The sequence below is a fragment of the Heterodontus francisci genome, chromosome 39 (assembly GCF_036365525.1).
Source record: "Heterodontus francisci isolate sHetFra1 chromosome 39, sHetFra1.hap1, whole genome shotgun sequence".
In the NCBI taxonomy this organism is placed as follows: Eukaryota; Metazoa; Chordata; class Chondrichthyes; order Heterodontiformes; family Heterodontidae; genus Heterodontus; species Heterodontus francisci.
Window position 1 is genome coordinate 42,518,426 of NC_090409.1, and position 17,230 is coordinate 42,535,655.

Sequence of the window (17,230 nt, forward strand, 5' to 3'; positions counted from 1 at the left end):
CCTGGGACAGGTGGATTCCATGGGAATGGGCTTTGGGCTGAGCTCAGGCTCGGGTTGAGTCAAAGTGTCCAGGGGACGCACCTCACGATGTTTCTTTTTTCCCCGCGTCTTCCTTCCGCTCGGACGGACGCTCCCCTCCCCGCCAGAGGCTGTGAAAACCACAGCCTCCGGAACCGACTGAGCGGTGTCTGTTGGATGTGCGGGGGGAGTGGGAGGAGGTGCTGTGGAACCACTCTGGGCCGCCGAGGTGGAGCTGGCGGCCGGGAGGTTGGGGCAGTTCTTACGAACATGCCCCACCCCCTTGCAGACGTGGCACCGCGCCCCGTCCGAGGTCCAAAAGACGCGGTAGGCCGTCCCGTGGAACTCCACATTAAATTGGCCCTCCGTGTCCTCCTCCCGCGCCAGCTGCATAAATAACTGGCGGCGGAAGGAGTAGACATGTTGGAGGCTGTGCTCCCGAAGACCAAGCCGGACTGGGGTGATCCCCGACCTCACCTCCCCCAGATGGTGCAGGTGGGGGAGGAGGAGCTCACTGGGAATGAAGGGTGGGACGTTGGACAACATTATCTGATGCGCAGTGGCCCCCAGAGGGTCCACTGGCAGGAAGGTCCCCCCCACAGTGAGCCCTTTACTCAGGGCCAGGGACATCGCCCGCTCGGTCTTCAAAAAGAACACAGCCTTCCCATACATCTTTGAGGCCGCAACAATGGCCGAGGGGCCGACAACCACGGCCATTGCCTTAACGCAGACCTCAATAGACATGTTGGGGTGGGGATAGCTCCTCACCCCATGGCTGCATGTCAATAATTTAAAGGGTGACGGGGCCACGTGGGCAGCCACAGAAGCTGCAGCTGTGTAGGTAGTAGAGGGCCCCGCCACCGGTGATGAAGGGCTTGCCATGGGTCTAAGAGCTAAACCCACCCCAAATTGTGGACTTGCACACTAAATAACAGCGACTCACAGAAAAATTTGAAAAGACAAACAAACAAACAACAGGTTAGTGGAGAGGCTGAGGTAAGAGAGGAGAGGCAAAGGCAGGCTGGAAGGGATGACTTGCTTTCTGGAGGTGGTGCTCACAGTACACTTAAAACAAACAGTCTTTGAAGTTGGTCTTCCGGTCTTCTGGTTGGGGGAGTCGTCTTCACCTGGGTCAGCTGAAGCTGCCCAGGCACTATCTATCCCCTTCCGTCTGTTTAGCTGGGCAGCTTCAGCTGACCCAGGCTTGGCAATTGGGGTGGGGAGGGAGCTTCCCTGTGTGCTTTTGCAGCAGCACAGATTCCTGTTGAATTGGCAGCCCCACCCCTTGTTGTTCCAGCCACTTGTTCCTCCCCCAACAGTCCAAAGTAAATTACTGGTGTTCAGCACCCACCTCCAGACAAAGCCTTGTTTCCAAAAAAATATCTCTTTCTTCTCTTTAATGGAGACTGTTGTTGGAGTTTTTCTCTGCTTGTTGGTAGCTGCTCTCCCTTGCTCAGTGCAGCTCATCTCTCCACCTCTGCAACCTCCAACTGCCACCAGCACTCTCAGCTGCACCTCGTTGAGGCTCTCAACACTCAGGCTCCCAAATCAGAGAGCAGCCAATCCCAGTGCTGTACCTGTCCTGGGAGTGATTGATGGGGACAGTGTCGAGGGAGCTTTACTCGGTATCTAGTACCGTCCTATAGCTGCCCTGGGAGTGTTTGTTGGATTGATATAGATGGTGGGTTTTGGGGTTGATGTGATGTTCTGCATTATAAAATTGGGGATCTGCCCTCATGGTTCAGTTCTGTTTCACCCCAGGTTTGTGCAACACAGTGAAATGCAGGAGTAAGGAACAATGTGTGGTGGTGGATGGAAATGCAGTGTGCCAGCCAGTGTCCAGGGCTGTGTGCTGGGCTTGGGGAGACCCACATTATCACACCTTCGATGGAGTGAACTTTGACTTCCAGGGCACTTGCACCTACACCATTGCTAAGAGCTGTGGGGCTGACTCTTCCCTGCCATCCTTCAATATCGACGCCAAGAATGACAACCGAGGGAATACTCGCGTGGCGTATGTCATGTTGGTGAACATAGAAGTCTATGATTATAAAGTTACAGTCTTCAAGCATGAATACAGCCAAGTGAGGGTGAGTTCACCAACAAATGACAGCACAGAAACAGGCCATTCGGCCCATCTGCTCCATGCTGGTGTTTCTGCTCCACACGAGCCTCCTCCCACCCCCTCTCCATCTCACCCTATCACCATATCCTTCTATTCCTTTCTCCCTTATGTGTTTATCCAGCTTCCCCTTAAAATGCATTGATACTATTCACCTCAACCACTCCCTGTAGGAGCGAGTTCCACATTCTCACCACTCTCTGGGGAAAGATGTTTCTCCTGGATTTCCGATAGGGTGATACCAGAACTGAAATGTTATAACTATCAGGAAAGATTGAACAGGTTGGGTCACTTTCTCTAGAAAAGAGAAGGCTGAGGGGTGACCTGATAGAGGTCTTGAAAATTTTGAAGGTGTTTTCACTTGTGGGGCGAGACCAGAACTAGGGGCCATCAATCTAAGACAGTCACTAATAAATCCAATCGGGAATTCAGGAGAAACCTCTTTCCCCAGAGAGTGGTGAGAATGTGGAATACGCGACAACAGGCAATGATTGAGGTGAACAGTATCGATGCATTTCAGGGGAAGCTGGATAAACACGCTGTAAAATCCTGTGTCTTGACTTGAAGTAAATGGAGCCAGTCGACATTGGATTGAGAGCCAGTGCTCAGTGGTGACAGAGAAGGGGACTACTTGGACTAATTGTGGTGTTGCTTTTCTCTGCCAATTGTAGATTAATGGTGTTAGGAGCAATCTGCCTCTCACACTCCATGAGGGAAAGGTCAAGTTGTACCAGAGCGGGGCGTACGTCATCATTGAAACCGACTTCCAGCTGAAGGTGACATACGACTGGAACCACCACCTGGTAGTGACGGTGAGCAGCAGCTACTTTGGGAACGTTTGTGGCCTCTGCGGGAACTACAACGGTGACGCAAGAGATGACTTCCGGTCACCACAGGGCACGGCCGTGTCTAACGCCCTGGACTTTGGCAAGAGCTGGAAGGTGAGCGACGGGGACATCTTTTGCTGGGACAACTGCAACGGTGTCTGCCCCACCTGCGACGCCGAGAGCCGCAAGAGGTATGAAAGCCCCTCGTCCTGTGGCCTGATCGGCAAAGCCGATGGTCCGTTCAGGGAATGCCGCGCCAAGATTGACCCCAAGCCCTACCTCGACAGCTGCGTCTATGATGTCTGCCTCTCCAAGGGTCTCCAGACCCTCCTGTGCCAGGCAATGAAGGCCTATGCTGAGGTGTGCCAGAGAGAAGACGTCAAGATTTACGACTGGAGAACACCATCCAAATGCCGTGAGTATATAACCGAGAACATCTGTCTCTATAGATGTTAACATTGATGCTGCTCATTGTTCAAACAGGCAATGCCATTTATAATCTGCTTTTTCTTGACATTCATGGAATCATCATGCTAAAGCCCAGAAGGAGCCATTTGGCCCATCGTGTCCATGCCGGCTCCTTAGAAAATTTGTCGCACTCTTTCCCCAAATCCCTGCATGTTTCCCCTTCAAGTATTTGTACAATTCCTTTTTAAAAGTTGTTGTTGAATCTGGGACGATGGTAATCGATTGGGGGAGAGATGGAAATTAATTGGAGAGGGGTAATGGAAATTGGGAGGGGGACAGAATAGAACAGAATTATAGAATATTTACAGCACAGGAGGCCATTCGGCCTGTCGTGTCTGTGCCAGCTCTCTGCAAGAGCAATTTACCTAGTCCCACTCCCCCACCTGTTCCGACTTCCCCCACATGTTCCCCGTAGGCTTGAACATTTTTTCTCCTCATATAATTATCCAATTCCCTTTTGAAAGCCACGATTGAATCTTCTCCAACACACTCTCAGGTGGTGCATTCTAGATCCTAACCACTCGCTGTCTAGAAAAGGTTTTCCTCATGTCTCCTCTGGTTCTTTTGCCATTCACCTTAAATTAGTGTCCTCTGGTACTTGACCCTTCTGCCAATGGGAACAGTTTCTCTCTATCTACTTCGTCCAGACCCCTCATGATTTTCAACATCTCTATCAAATCTTCTCTCAACCCTCTCCTCTCCAAGGAGAACAGCCCCAGCTTCTCCAATCTATCCACGTAACTGAAGTCCCTCATCCCTGGAAACATTCTCATGAATCTTTTCTGCACCCTCTCTAAAGCCTTCACATCCTTCCTAAAGTGTGGTGCCCAGAATTGTATACAATAAAGGTTCATCACAACTTCCTTGCTTTTGTACTCTGTGCCTCTATTTATGAAGCCCAGGATCCCATATGTCATATAAACCACATTCTGAACCTGCCCAGCCACCTTCAATGATTTGCTCACCTATAACGCCAGGTCCCTCTGCTCCTGCACCCACTTTAGAATTGTACCCTTTAATTTATATTGCCTCTCCTCGTTCTTCCTAACAAAAGCGTGAGTAAAGTGACCTGCGGGTTTTAGCTTGATGCCTTAGATGATCTACCTGCTTCTGGGATTATCATTCGTGCATTTTCTTTTGCTTTGCAGCCTTGCCCTGCCCAGAGAACAGTCACTATGAGGCTTGTGGCAGTGCCTGCCCTGCTACCTGCACTGACCCCTCAGCCACTGCCACCTGCCAACAAGCCTGTGTGGAGTCATGTGTCTGCAACAAAGGACTCGTGCTAAGCGCAGGCAAGTGCGTTTCAGCTCAGAGCTGCGGCTGCACGTACCAGGGCCGTTACTACAAGGCGGGAGAGACCTTCTGGGGGGACGAGAAGTGCCAGAGCCTGTGCCGCTGTGAGCCGCTCAGCAAGAATGTGCAGTGCATCCCCCAGGGCTGCAAGCAGAAAGAGCAATGCAAGGTGGTCAAGGGGGTGAGGGGTTGCCACCCGGTCGGGTATGGGACCTGCTCTGCCGCTGGAGATCCACACTATCACACCTTCGACAGGCTCAAGTATGACTTCCAGGGCACCTGTGTCTACAAGTTCTCCTCTCTCTGCGCTAAGGACACCGAGCTGGTGCCATTTGATGTCCAGGTCCAGAATGAACATCGGGGTAACAAAGTGGTCTCCTTTACCAGGCTGGTATGGATCGTGGTCTATGGGCAAACCATTGTCATCACCCGGGATTACATCGGTAAAGTGTTGGTATGTAGCAGCCTGTATCAGACCTTCGTTAGACCACACTATATACCTTGGTTAGACCACACTTAGAGCACTGTGCACACTTCCGGTCTCTATATACCTTGGTTAGACCACACTTAGAGCACTGTGCACACTTCCGGTCTCTATATACCTTGGTTAGACCACACTTAGAGCATTGCGCACACTTCCGGTCTCTATATACCTTGGTTAGACCACACTTAGAGCACTGTGCACACTTCCGGTCTCTATATACCTTGGTTAGACCACACTTAGACCATTGCGCACACTTCCGGTCTCTATATACCTTGGTTAGACCACACTTAGAGCACTGTGCACACTTCCGGTCTCTATATACCTTGGTTAGACCACACTTAGAGCATTGCGCACACTTCCGGTCTCTATATACCTTGGTTAGACCACACTTAGAGCATTGCGCACACTTCCGGTCTCTATATACCTTGGTTAGACCACACTTAGAGCACTGCGCACACTTCCGGTCTCTATGTACCTTGGTTAGACCACACTTAGAGCATTGCGCACACTTCCGGTCTCTATATACCTTGGTTAGACCACACTTGGAGCATTGCGCACACTTCCGGTCTCTATATACCTTGGTTAGACCACACTTAGAGCACTGTGCACACTTCCGGTCTCTATATACCTTGGTTAGACCACACTTAGAGCATTGCGCACACTTCCGGTCTCTATATACCTTGGTTAGACCACACTTAGAGCACTGTGCACACTTCCGGTCTCTATATACCTTGGTTAGACCACACTTAGAGCACTGTGCACACTTCCGGTCTCTATATACCTTGGTTAGACCACACTTAGAGCATTGCGCACACTTCCGGTCTCTATGTACCTTGGTTAGACCACACTTAGAGCACTGTGCACACTTCCGGTCTCTATATACCTTGGTTAGACCACACTTAGAGCACTGTGCACACTTCCGGTCTCTATATACCTTGGTTAGACCACACTTAGAGCATTGCGCACACTTCCGGTCTCTATATACCTTGGTTAGACCACACTTAGAGCATTGCGCACACTTCCGGTCTCTATATACCTTGGTTAGACCACACTTAGAGCATTGCGCACACTTCCGGTCTCTATATACCTTGGTTAGACCACACTTAGAGCATTGCGCACACTTCCGGTCTCTATGTACCTTGGTTAGACCACACTTAGAGCACTGTGCACACTTCCGGTCTCTATATACCTTGGTTAGACCACACTTAGAGCACTGTGCACACTTCCGGTCTCTATATACCTTGGTTAGACCACACTTAGAGCACTGTGCACACTTCCGGTCTCTATATACCTTGGTTAGACCACACTTGGAGCACTGCGCACATTTCCAGTCTCCATTGGACCACACTTGGAGCACTGTGCACAGTTCTGGTCTCTATATACCTTGGTTAGACCACACTTAGAGCATTGCGCTAACTTCCGGTCTCTATATACCTTGGTTAGACCACACTTGGAGCACTGTGCACAGTTCTGGTCTCTACTGCTGGCATATTCAAAAAGGGATGTCGAGGCATTGGAGAAGGTGCAAAAAAGATTTAGAATGGTGGTCCCAGAACTGAGAGGTTAGACTATCAGGAAAGACTGAACAGGCTGGGGCTCTTTTCTCGAGGAAAGAGAAGGCTGATGGGTGACCTGATAGAGGTCTTTAAAATTATGACAGGTTTTCGACAGGATAGACATAGAGAAGGTGTTTTCACTTGTGGGGGGAGACCAGAACTAGGGGCCATGAATATAAGACAGTCACAAATAAATCCAATGGGGGAATTCAGGAGAAACTTCTTTCCCCAGATTTTGGTGAGAATGTGGAACTCGCTCCCACAGGGAGTGGTTGAGGTGAATAGTATCGATGTATTTAAGGGGGAAGTTGGATAAACACAAGAGGAAGAAAGGAATAGAAGGATATGGTGATAGGGTGAGATGGAGAGGGGGGTGGGAGGAGGCTCATGTGGAGCAGAAACACCAGCACGGAGCAGATGGGCTGAATGGCCTGTTTCTGTGCTGTACACTGTGAATTGAACAGAAGGGTTTGAAGTGAGGGTCTGTAACAGTAACATACATTTGTATAGCACTGTTTACAATGTTAAATACCCAAAGTTATTTCATGGGGTTCACTGGTCTGAACGAACTGGTGAGACGCCAGCAGTATGCTTACAAACTCTCACTTTCAAATCCTTCAATAGCCTCCTCGCCCCCTCCCTATCTCAGTAACCTCATCCAGTCCCAACAACCCTCCCTATCTCAGTAACCTCATCCAGTCCCTACAACCCTCCCTATCTCAGTAACCTCATCCAGTCCCTACAACCCTCCCTATCTCAGTAACCTCATCCAGTCCCAACAACCCTCCCTATCTCAGTAACCTCATCCAGTCCCTACAACCCTCCCTATCTCAGTAACCTCATCCAGTCCCAACCACCCTCCCTATCTCAGTAACCTCCTCCAGTCCCTACAACCCTCCCTATCTCAGTAACCTCCTCCAGTCCCAACAACCTTCCCTATCTCAGTAACCTCATCCAGTCCCTACAACCCTCCCTATCTCAGTAACCTCATCCAGTCCCTACAACCCTCCCTATCTCAGTAACCTCCTCCAGTCCCAACAACCCTCCCTATCTCCGTAACCTCCTCCAGTCCCGACAACCCTCCCTATCTCAGTAACCTCATCCAGTCCCTACAACCCTCCCTATCTCAGTAACCTCCTCCAGTCCCTACAACCCTCCCTATCTCAGTAACCTCCTCCAGTCCCAACAACCCTCCCTATCTCAGTAACCTCATCCAGTCCCAACCACCCTCCCTATCTCAGTAACCTCATCCAGTCCCAACAACCCTCCCTATCTCCGTAACCTCCTCCAGTCCCAACAACCCTCCCTATCTCAGTAACCTCCTCCAGCCACTACAACCCTCCCTATCTCAGTAACCTCCTCCAGTCCCAACAACCCTCCCTATCTCAGTAACATCATCCAGTCCGTACAACCCTCCCTATCTCTGTAACCTCCTCCAGCCACTACAGCCCTCCCTATCTCAGTAACCTCCTCCAGCCACTACAACCCTCCCTATCTCAGTAACCTCCTCCAGTCCCAACAACCCTCCCTATCTCAGTAACCTCATCCAGTCCCTACAACCCTCCCTATCTCAGTAACCTCCTCCAGTCCCAACAACCCTCCCTATCTCAGTAACCTCCTCCAGTCCCAACAACCCTCCCTATCTCAGTAACCTCCTCCAGTCCCAACAACCCTCCCTATCTCAGTAACCTCATCCAGTCCCAACAACCCTCCCTATCTCAGTAACCTCCTCCAGTCCCTACAACCCTCCCTATCTCAGTAACCTCATCCAGTCCCTACAACCCTCCCTATCTCAGTAACCTCCTCCAGCCCCAACAACACTCGCTATCTCAGTAACTTCCCCGAGCCCCAACAACCCTCCCTATCTCAGTAACCTCATCCAGTCCCTACAACCCTCCCTATCTCAGTAACCTCCACCAGCCCCAACAACCCTCCCTATCTCAGTAACATCCTCCAGCCCCAACAACCCTCCCTATCTCAGTCACCTCATCCAGTCCCGACAACCCTCCCTATCTCAGTAACATCCCCCAGCCCCAACAACACTCGCTATCTCAGTAACCTCATCCAGTCCCTACAACCCTCCCTATCTCAGTACCCTGCTCCAGTCCCTACAACCCTCCCTATCTCAGTAACCTCCTCCAGACCCAACAACACTCGCTATCTCAGGAACCTCATCCAGTCCCTACAACCCTCCCTATCTCAGTAACCTCATCCAGTCCCTACAACCCTCCCTATCTCAGTAACCTCATCCAGTCCCTACAACCCTCCCTATCTCAGTAACCTCCTCCAGCCCCAACAATCCTCCCTATCTCAGTAACTTCCCCCAGCCCTAACAACCCTCCCTATCTCAATAACCTCCCCCAGCCCTGACAACCCTCCCTATCTCAATAACCTCCCCCAGCCCCAACAACCCTCCCTATCTCAGTCACCTCATCCAGTCCCAACAACCCTCCCTATCTCAGTAACCTCATCCAGTCCCTACAACCCTCCCTATCTCAGTAACCTCCTCCAGCCCCAACAACCCTCCCTATCTCAGTAACCTCATCCAGTCCCGACAACCCTCCCTATCTCAGTAACCTCATCCAGTCCCAACAACCCTCCCTATCTCAGTAACTTCCCCCAGCCCCAACAACCCTCCCTATCTCAGTAACCTCCTCCCGCCCCAACAACCCTCCCTATTAACTCTGCTTCTCTTTCCACAGATGCTGCCAGACCTGCTGAGTGAATCCAGCATTTCTTGTTTTTGTTTCAGATTTCCAGCATCCGCAGTATTTTGCTTTTATTAACCCTCCCTATCTCAGTAACCTCATCCAGGCGCTACAACCCTCCCTATCTCAGTAACCTCCTCCAGCTCCAACAACCCTCCCTATCTCAGTAACCTCATCCAGTCCCAACAACCCTCCCTATCTCAGTAACCTCATCCAGTCCCAACAATCCTCCCTATCTCAGTAACCTCCTCCAGCCCCAACAACCCTCCCTATCTCAGTAACCTCATCCAGTCCCAACAATCCTCCCTATCTCAGTAACTTCCCCCAGCTCCAACAACCCTCCCTATCTCAGTAACCTCATCCAGGCGCTACAACCCTCCCTATCTCAGTAACCTCATCCAGTCCCAACAATCCTCCCTATCTCAGTAACCTCCTCCAGCCCCAACAACCCTCCCTATCTCAGTAACCTCATCCAGTCCCAACAATCCTCCCTATCTCAGTAACTTCCCCCAGCCCCAACAACCCTCCCTATCTCTGTAACCTCCTCCCGCCCCAACAACCCTCCCTATCTCAGTAACCTCCCCCAGCCCCGACAACCCTCCCTATCTCAGTAACTTCCCCCAGCCCCAACAACCCTCCCTATCTCAGTAACCTCCTCCCGCCCCAACAACCCTCCCTATCTCTGTAACCTCCTCCCGCCCCAACAACCCTCCCTATCTCAGTAACCTCCCCCAGCCCCGACAACCCTCCCTATCTCAGTAACCTCCTCCAGCCCCGACAACCCTCCCTATCTCAGTAACTTCCCCCAGCCCCAACAACCCTCCCTATCTCAGTAACTTCCCCCAGCCCTAACAACCCTCCCTATCTCTGTAACTCCCCCAGCCCCAACAACCCTCCCTATCTCTGTAACCTCCTCCCGCCCCAACAACCCTCCCTATCTCAGTAACCTCCCCCAGCCCCAACAATCCTCCCTATCTCTGTAACCTCCTCCAGCCCCAACAACCCTCCCTATCTCAGTAACCTCCTCCAGCCCCAACAACCCTCCCTATCTCAGTAACTTCCCCCAGCCCCAACAACCCTCCCTATCTCAGTAACCTCCCCCAGCCCCTACAACCCTCCCTATCTCAGTAACCTCCCCCAGCCCCTACAACCCTCCCTATCTCTGTAACCTCCCCCAGCCCCAACAACGCTCCCCATCTCAGTAACTTCCCCCAGCCCCAACAACCCTCCCTATCTCTGTAACCTCCTCCAGCCCCAACAACCCTCCCTATCTCTGTAACCTCCTCCAGCCCCAACAACCCTCCCTATCTCTGTAACTTCCCCCAGCCCCAACAACCCTCCCTATCTCTGTAACCTCCTCCCGCCCCAACAACCCTCCCTATCTCAGTAACCTCCCCCAGCCCCAACAACCCTCCCTATCTCAGTAACTTCCCCCAGCCCCAACAACCCTCCCTATCTCAGTAACCTCCTCCCGTCCCAACAACCCTCCCTATCTCTGTAACCTCCTCCCGCCCCAACAACCCTCCCTATCTCTGTAACCTCCTCCCGCCCCAACAACCCTCCCTATCTCAGTAACCTCCCCCAGCCCCGACAACCCTCCCTATCTCAGTAACTTCCCCCAGCCCCAACAACCCTCCCTATCTCAGTAACCTCATCCAGTCCCAACAATCCTCCCTATCTCAGTAACTTCCCCCAGCCCTAACAACCCTCCCTATCTCTGTAACCTCCCCCAGCCCCAACAATCCTCCCTATCTCTGTAACCTCCTCCAGCCCCAACAACCCTCCCTATCTCAGTAACCTCCTCCAGCCCCAACAACCCTCCCTATCTCAGTAACTTCCCCCAGCCCCAACAACCCTCCCTATCTCAGTAACCTCCCCCAGCCCCTACAACCCTCCCTATCTCAGTAACCTCCCCCAGCCCCTACAACCCTCCCTATCTCTGTAACCTCCCCCAGCCCCAACAACGCACCCCATCTCAGTAACTTCCCCCAGCCCCAACAACCCTCCCTATCTCTGTAACCTCCTCCAGCCCCAACAACCCTCCCTATCTCTGTAACCTCCTCCAGCCCCAACAACCCTCCCTATCTCTGTAACTTCCCCCAGCCCCAACAACCCTCCCTATCTCCGTAACCTCCTCCAGCCCCAACAACCCTCCCTATCTCTGTAACCTCCTCCAGCCCCTACAACCCTCCGAGATCTCTGCGCTCCTCCAATTCCGGCCTCTTGCACGTTCCCCGATTTCCATCACTCCTCCATTGTTGGCCGTGCCTTCAGCTGCCTGAGCCCTAAGCTCTGGAATTTCCTCCCTGAACCTCTCCGCCCCTCTCTCTCCTCCTTTAAGACGCTCCTCAAAACCGACCTCTCTGACTGAGCTTTTGGTGGCCTGTCCTCATATCTCCTTATATGGTTCGGGGTGAAATTTTGCCTGATTTACGCTTCTTGGGACATTTTACATGCAATAAAGGTGCTAGATTAATGCAAGATTTTGCGCCACTGCGGTTGAGTCACTTCACTCCTGTCATAATGAACAAGTACGAAACTCATAAGATGAATGTCAGGACTGAACATTGTGGAAGCTTTGTCTACAGCTCAGTAACACTAGTGGTCTCCAATCTAACAGGTGAATGGAGTTTTGGTGAATTTGCCCTATTCCCTCGAGGATTCTAAGATCAGCATCTACAAGAGTGGGCGAGGAGCCACGCTGGAAGCGGACTTTGGGATGCGAGTGACGTACGATTGGCGCAGCCGTATCACCGTCACCCTTCCCAGCACCTACGCGAGTGCCGTGTGTGGACTCTGCGGAGACTTTGATGGGAACAGTAAAAATGACCTGAAGACCAAGAATGGGGAGGTGGTGTCGAGCCCGGCCAAGTTTGGAGAGAGCTGGCAAGTGGGCACCACACCGGGCTGCACCAATGAGTGCAAGGGAAAGTGCCCAGAGTGCGACATTGTGGCTAAACGACGGTACGAAACCCCAGAGTTCTGCGGCAGAATACTGGATCGCAAAGGACCATTCCGAGACTGCCTGGAGCACGTGAGCCCCGACGACTACTTTGATGATTGCGTGTATGACTCCTGCCTTTACAAGGGACACCAGACAGTGCTGTGTCAGGCAGTGGCCAGTTACTCAGCTGCATGCCAGGATGCCGGAGCGCCTGTTTACCAATGGCGAAGCAAGAGATTCTGCCGTAAGTACCAGGAACCAGGCTCGCGCTTGTTCTGCATCTGTAATGTCGCATAAACGTTCACAGGAGGCAGAAATCTGACCCCGAACTATATAAGCGGATATTAGGGCAGGTGAGGAAAAGCTTTGTCAAAGTGATCGGTTTTTAAGGAGCATCTTAAAGGAGGAGAGAGAGAGAGAGACGGAGAGGTTTAGGGAGGGAATTCCAGAGCTTAGGACCCCAGGCAGCTGAAAGCACGGCCGCCAATGGTGGAGCGATGGGAATCGAGGGATGGGCAAGAGGGCGGAATTGGAGGAGTGCAGACAGAAATATTGAGAACGTAAGAGGGAGGGAGGGAGAGACTGCGAGACATGGGGGGGTTGGAAGGGAGGATGGAGAGGGATAGAAGAAGGGCGAGAGAGCGAAACACGGTGGAGAGGGGGAGAAAATGGGGAGTGTGAGAGGGAGAGAAAGAGAAAAGATGGTGAGGTGGTAGATAGGATGGGAGAGAGAAATGGGGAGGGAGAAAGGGGTGAGAGAGAGAGAGAAGGGGGTGAGTAGATGGAGAGATGGCGAGGGGACGAGCGAGAGGGATGAGGAGGAAGAGAGTGATGTGGGGAGGGAGAGATGGAGGGTTAAAGAGTTGTTACTTGAGACTCCGTTGATTGAAGCTGTGACAATGTGGCTGTTGGGAGGGATGTGTTGGAATGTAATTGAAGCCCCTTTCTTTGTGTTTGTGTCTTGCAGCCATGGTGTGCCCAGAGAACAGCCATTATGAAGTGTGTGCTAGTGGTTGCCCAGTCTCGTGTGGCACACTGTCTGAACCAGCTGGGTGCACTGCCTCCTGCGCTGAGGGGTGCCAGTGTGATGATGGCTTTGTCCTGAGCGGGGACCAGTGCGTTCCTCTAGCCCACTGCGGGTGTCTATACCAGGGTGCGTACTACAAGTCAGGCCAGGTGTTCTACCCCAGCGGGAAGTGCAGTGAGCGGTGCACGTGTGAGGACGGAGGGGCCGTGAGCTGCCAGAAGGTCAAGTGCGGCAAGTACGAGGAGTGCAAGGTGGTGAACGGTGAGCAAGGGTGCCATGCGGTGGGGGTGGGGACCTGCACTGCCGCTGGAGACCCCCACTACCTCTCGTTCGATGGGCGGGCCTTCGATTTCCAGGGGACGTGTACCTACACCCTGGCCCAAGTGTGCGAGAAGGAAGATCGCCTGCCGAAGTTCACCGTCAACGTTGAGAACGAAAGCTATGGCAACGGCAAGGTGGCAGTCACCAGGCTGGTGGAGGTGGAGGCACACGGTTATAAACTGATCCTGAAGCAGAAGGTGCACTCGAAGGTGAAGGTAAGAGGAAACCCTGGTGCACGTCCTCAGACACTCCACCAGGAAGAGGCCATTCAGCCCCCTCGATCCTGTTACACAGGAACAGGAGGAGGTCATTCAGCCCCCTCGAGACTGTTAAAAAGGAACTGGAGGAAGCCATTCAGCCCCTCGAGACTGTTACACAGGAACAGGAGGAGGCCATTCAGCCCCTCGAGACTGTTACACAGGAACTGGAGGAAGCCATTCAGCCTCTCGAGCCTGTTCCACAGGAACAGGAGGAGGCCCATTCAGCCCCTCTAGAGCCTGTTACACGAAAACAGGAGGAGGCCCATTCAGCCCCTCTAGAGCCTGTTACACGAAAACAGGAGGAGGCCCATTCAGCCCCTCGAGACTGTTACACAAGAACAGGTGGAGGCCCATTCTGCCCCTCTCGAGCCTGTTACACAGGAACAGGAGGAGGCCCATTCTGCCCCTCTCGAGCCTGTTACACAGGAACAGGAGGAGGCCCATTCAGCCCCTTCTCGAGCCTGTTACACAGGAACAGGAGGAGGCCCATTCAGCCCCTCTCGAGCCTGTTACGCAGGAACAGGAGGAGGCCCATTCAGCCCCTTCTCGAGCCTGTTACATAGTAACAGGAGGAGGCCCATTCAGCCCCTCGAGCCTGTTACACAGGAACAGGAGGAGGCCCATTAAGCCCCTCTCGAGCCTGTTACACAGGAACAGGAGGAGGCCCATTCAGCCCCTCTAGAGCCTGTTACACGAAAACAGGAGGAGGCCCATTCAGCCCCCTCTCGAGCCTGTTACATCGTAACAGGAGGAGGCCCATTCAGCCCCTCGAGACTGTTACACAGGAACAGGAGGAGGCCCATTCTGCCCCTCTTGAGCCTGTTACACAGGAACAGGAGGAGGCCCATTCTGCCCCTCTCGAGCCTGTTACACAGGAACAGGAGGAGGCCCATTCAGCCCCTCGAGCCTGTTACACTGGAACAGGAGGAGGCCCATTCAGCCCCTCTCGAGCCTGTTACACAGGAACAGGAGGAGGCCCATTCAGCCCCTCTCGAGCCTGTTACACTGGAACAGGAGGAGGCCCATTCAGCCCCTCTCGAGCCTGTTACACAGGAACAGGAGGAGGCCCATTCAGCCCCTCTCGAGCCTGTTACACAGGAACAGGAGGAGGCCCATTCAGCCCCTCTCGAGCCTGTTACACAGGAACAGGAGGAGGCCCATTCAGCCTCTCGAGCCTGTTACACAGGAACAGGAGGAGGCCCATTCAGCCCCTCTCGAGCCTGTTACACAGGAACAGGAGGATGCCCATTCAGCCCCTCTCGAGCCTGTTACACAGGAACAGGAGGAGGCCCATTCAGCCTCTCGAGCCTGTTACACAGGAACAGGAGGAGGCCCATTCAGCCCCTCTCGAGCCTGTTACACAGGAACAGGAGGATGCCCATTCAGCCCCTCTCGAGCCTGCTCCGCCATTCAGTAAGTTCATGGCTGAACAGATTACTCCATGTTTCCACATACCCCCGATAACCTTCCACCCCCTTGCTTATCAGGAATATATCTACCTCTGCCTTAAAAACTATTCAAAGACTCTGCTTCCAGCCCTTATTTTTAAACAGTGACCCCTAGTTCTAGATTCTCCCCAAAGGGAAACATCATTTCCACATACACCCTGTCAAGACCCCTCAGGAACTCATATGTTAGTAAGACACGACCTTCCCTTAACAAATCCATGGTGACTATCCCTGATTAATCTGTGCCTTTCGAAGTGACAGTTTCTCCTCTCTCTCAGAATTAATTCTAATAATTTTACCACCACTGAGGTCAGACGGAGCGGCCTATAATTATTTGGTCTATCCCTGGCAGCCTTTTTAAACAATAGTATAAGGTTTGCAGACCTCCAATCCTCTGGCACCTCGCCTGTATTTAGTGAGGATTTGAAGATGATCCTCAGAGCATCTGCTAATTCCTCCCTGGCTTCCTTTAACAGCCTGGGATACAATCCATCCGGCCCTGGTGATTTATCCACTTTCAAGGATGTCAGACCCTCTGGTACTTCCTCTCTCATTATGCTAATCGTATCTAATATTTCACACTCCTCCTCCTAAACTACAATATCTATATCATCCCTCTCCTTTGTGAAGACAGCGACAAAATACTCATTAAAAATCCTGCCCATATCTTCTGCATCCACATATGTTACCTTGTACATCTCTGATAGGCCCTACCCTTTCCTTAGTTATCCTCTTGCTCTTAATGTACTGATAAAACATGGTCACCCACTGCTACTTCATCCACTTGCCCAGCTTCATTTCCTAAGACTAAATCTAGAATTGCGCTCCCTCTCATTGGTCTTGTTAAGTACTGGCCCTCTGTGCCCTTCACACTGTTTGTATCTCAATTGATATTAGGGTGGTTGAAATCTCCAACTATTATTGCCTTATTGTTTTTGCACTCAGAAATTTGCCTACATATTTGTTCTTCTTTCTCCCTCTCACTATTTGGGGGTCTATCGTACACTCCTAATAGTGTGGCTGTCTTTTTCTTATTTCTGAGCTCAACCCATATGGCCTCATTTGATGATTCATTTAGCATAACATCCCTCCTCACAGCTGTAATTGATTCTTTCACCAATAATGCGACACCCTCTCCTTTTTTAAGCACCCCCCCCCCCCCCCCCCGCTCTCCTGCCCAAAAACTTTCCATCCAGGGGTGTTAAGCTGCCATTTTTGCCCCTCTTTAAGCCAACGGCAGAGAATGACTAAAAGGTTAATCAGGAGAAAGAAATTAGAGTGAGAGGAAGCTAGCTAGAAACGTAAAAACGGATAGCAAGAGTTTCTCCAGGTATTTACAAAGGAAAAGAGTAAGTAAAGTGAGTGTTGGTCCTCTGTAGAATGAGAATGGGAAGCTAATAGCAGATAATAAGGAAAAGGCAGATGAAATGAACAAAAATTTTGCTTCTGTCTTCACGAGAGAGGATACAAGAAACATTCCAGTACTAGCTGTAAATCAGGAGGTGGAAGGAAGAGAGGAATTTGGTGAAATTGCAATCACCAGGGAAGCGGTACTGAGCAAAGTAATGGAGCTGTGGGCTGACAAGTCCCTGGGTCCTGATGGAATTCATCCGAGGGTCTTAAAAGAGGTGGGGAATGAAGTAGCAGATGTATTGGTGTTAATTTTTCAAAATTCGCTAGATTCTGGAATGGTTCCATCAGACTGGAAAGTAGCAAATATAACCCCTCTATTCAAGAAGTAGGGGAGGCAGAAA

General features: G+C 51.8%; 1 protein-coding gene across 1 annotated transcript in view; it reads left to right on the forward strand.

The window, feature by feature from the left end:
• The window catches only part of LOC137352901 (IgGFc-binding protein-like), a 44,099-nt gene that overhangs the window by 12,645 nt on the left and 14,224 nt on the right, over positions 1-17,230 (forward strand). The window contains exons 4-8 of the mRNA XM_068018746.1: positions 1,780-2,108; positions 2,812-3,382; positions 4,584-5,182; positions 12,097-12,664; positions 13,388-13,983. Of these exons, the coding sequence (XP_067874847.1) occupies positions 1,780-2,108; positions 2,812-3,382; positions 4,584-5,182; positions 12,097-12,664; positions 13,388-13,983 (2,663 nt within the window). The remainder of the gene's footprint in view (positions 1-1,779; positions 2,109-2,811; positions 3,383-4,583; positions 5,183-12,096; positions 12,665-13,387; positions 13,984-17,230) is intronic.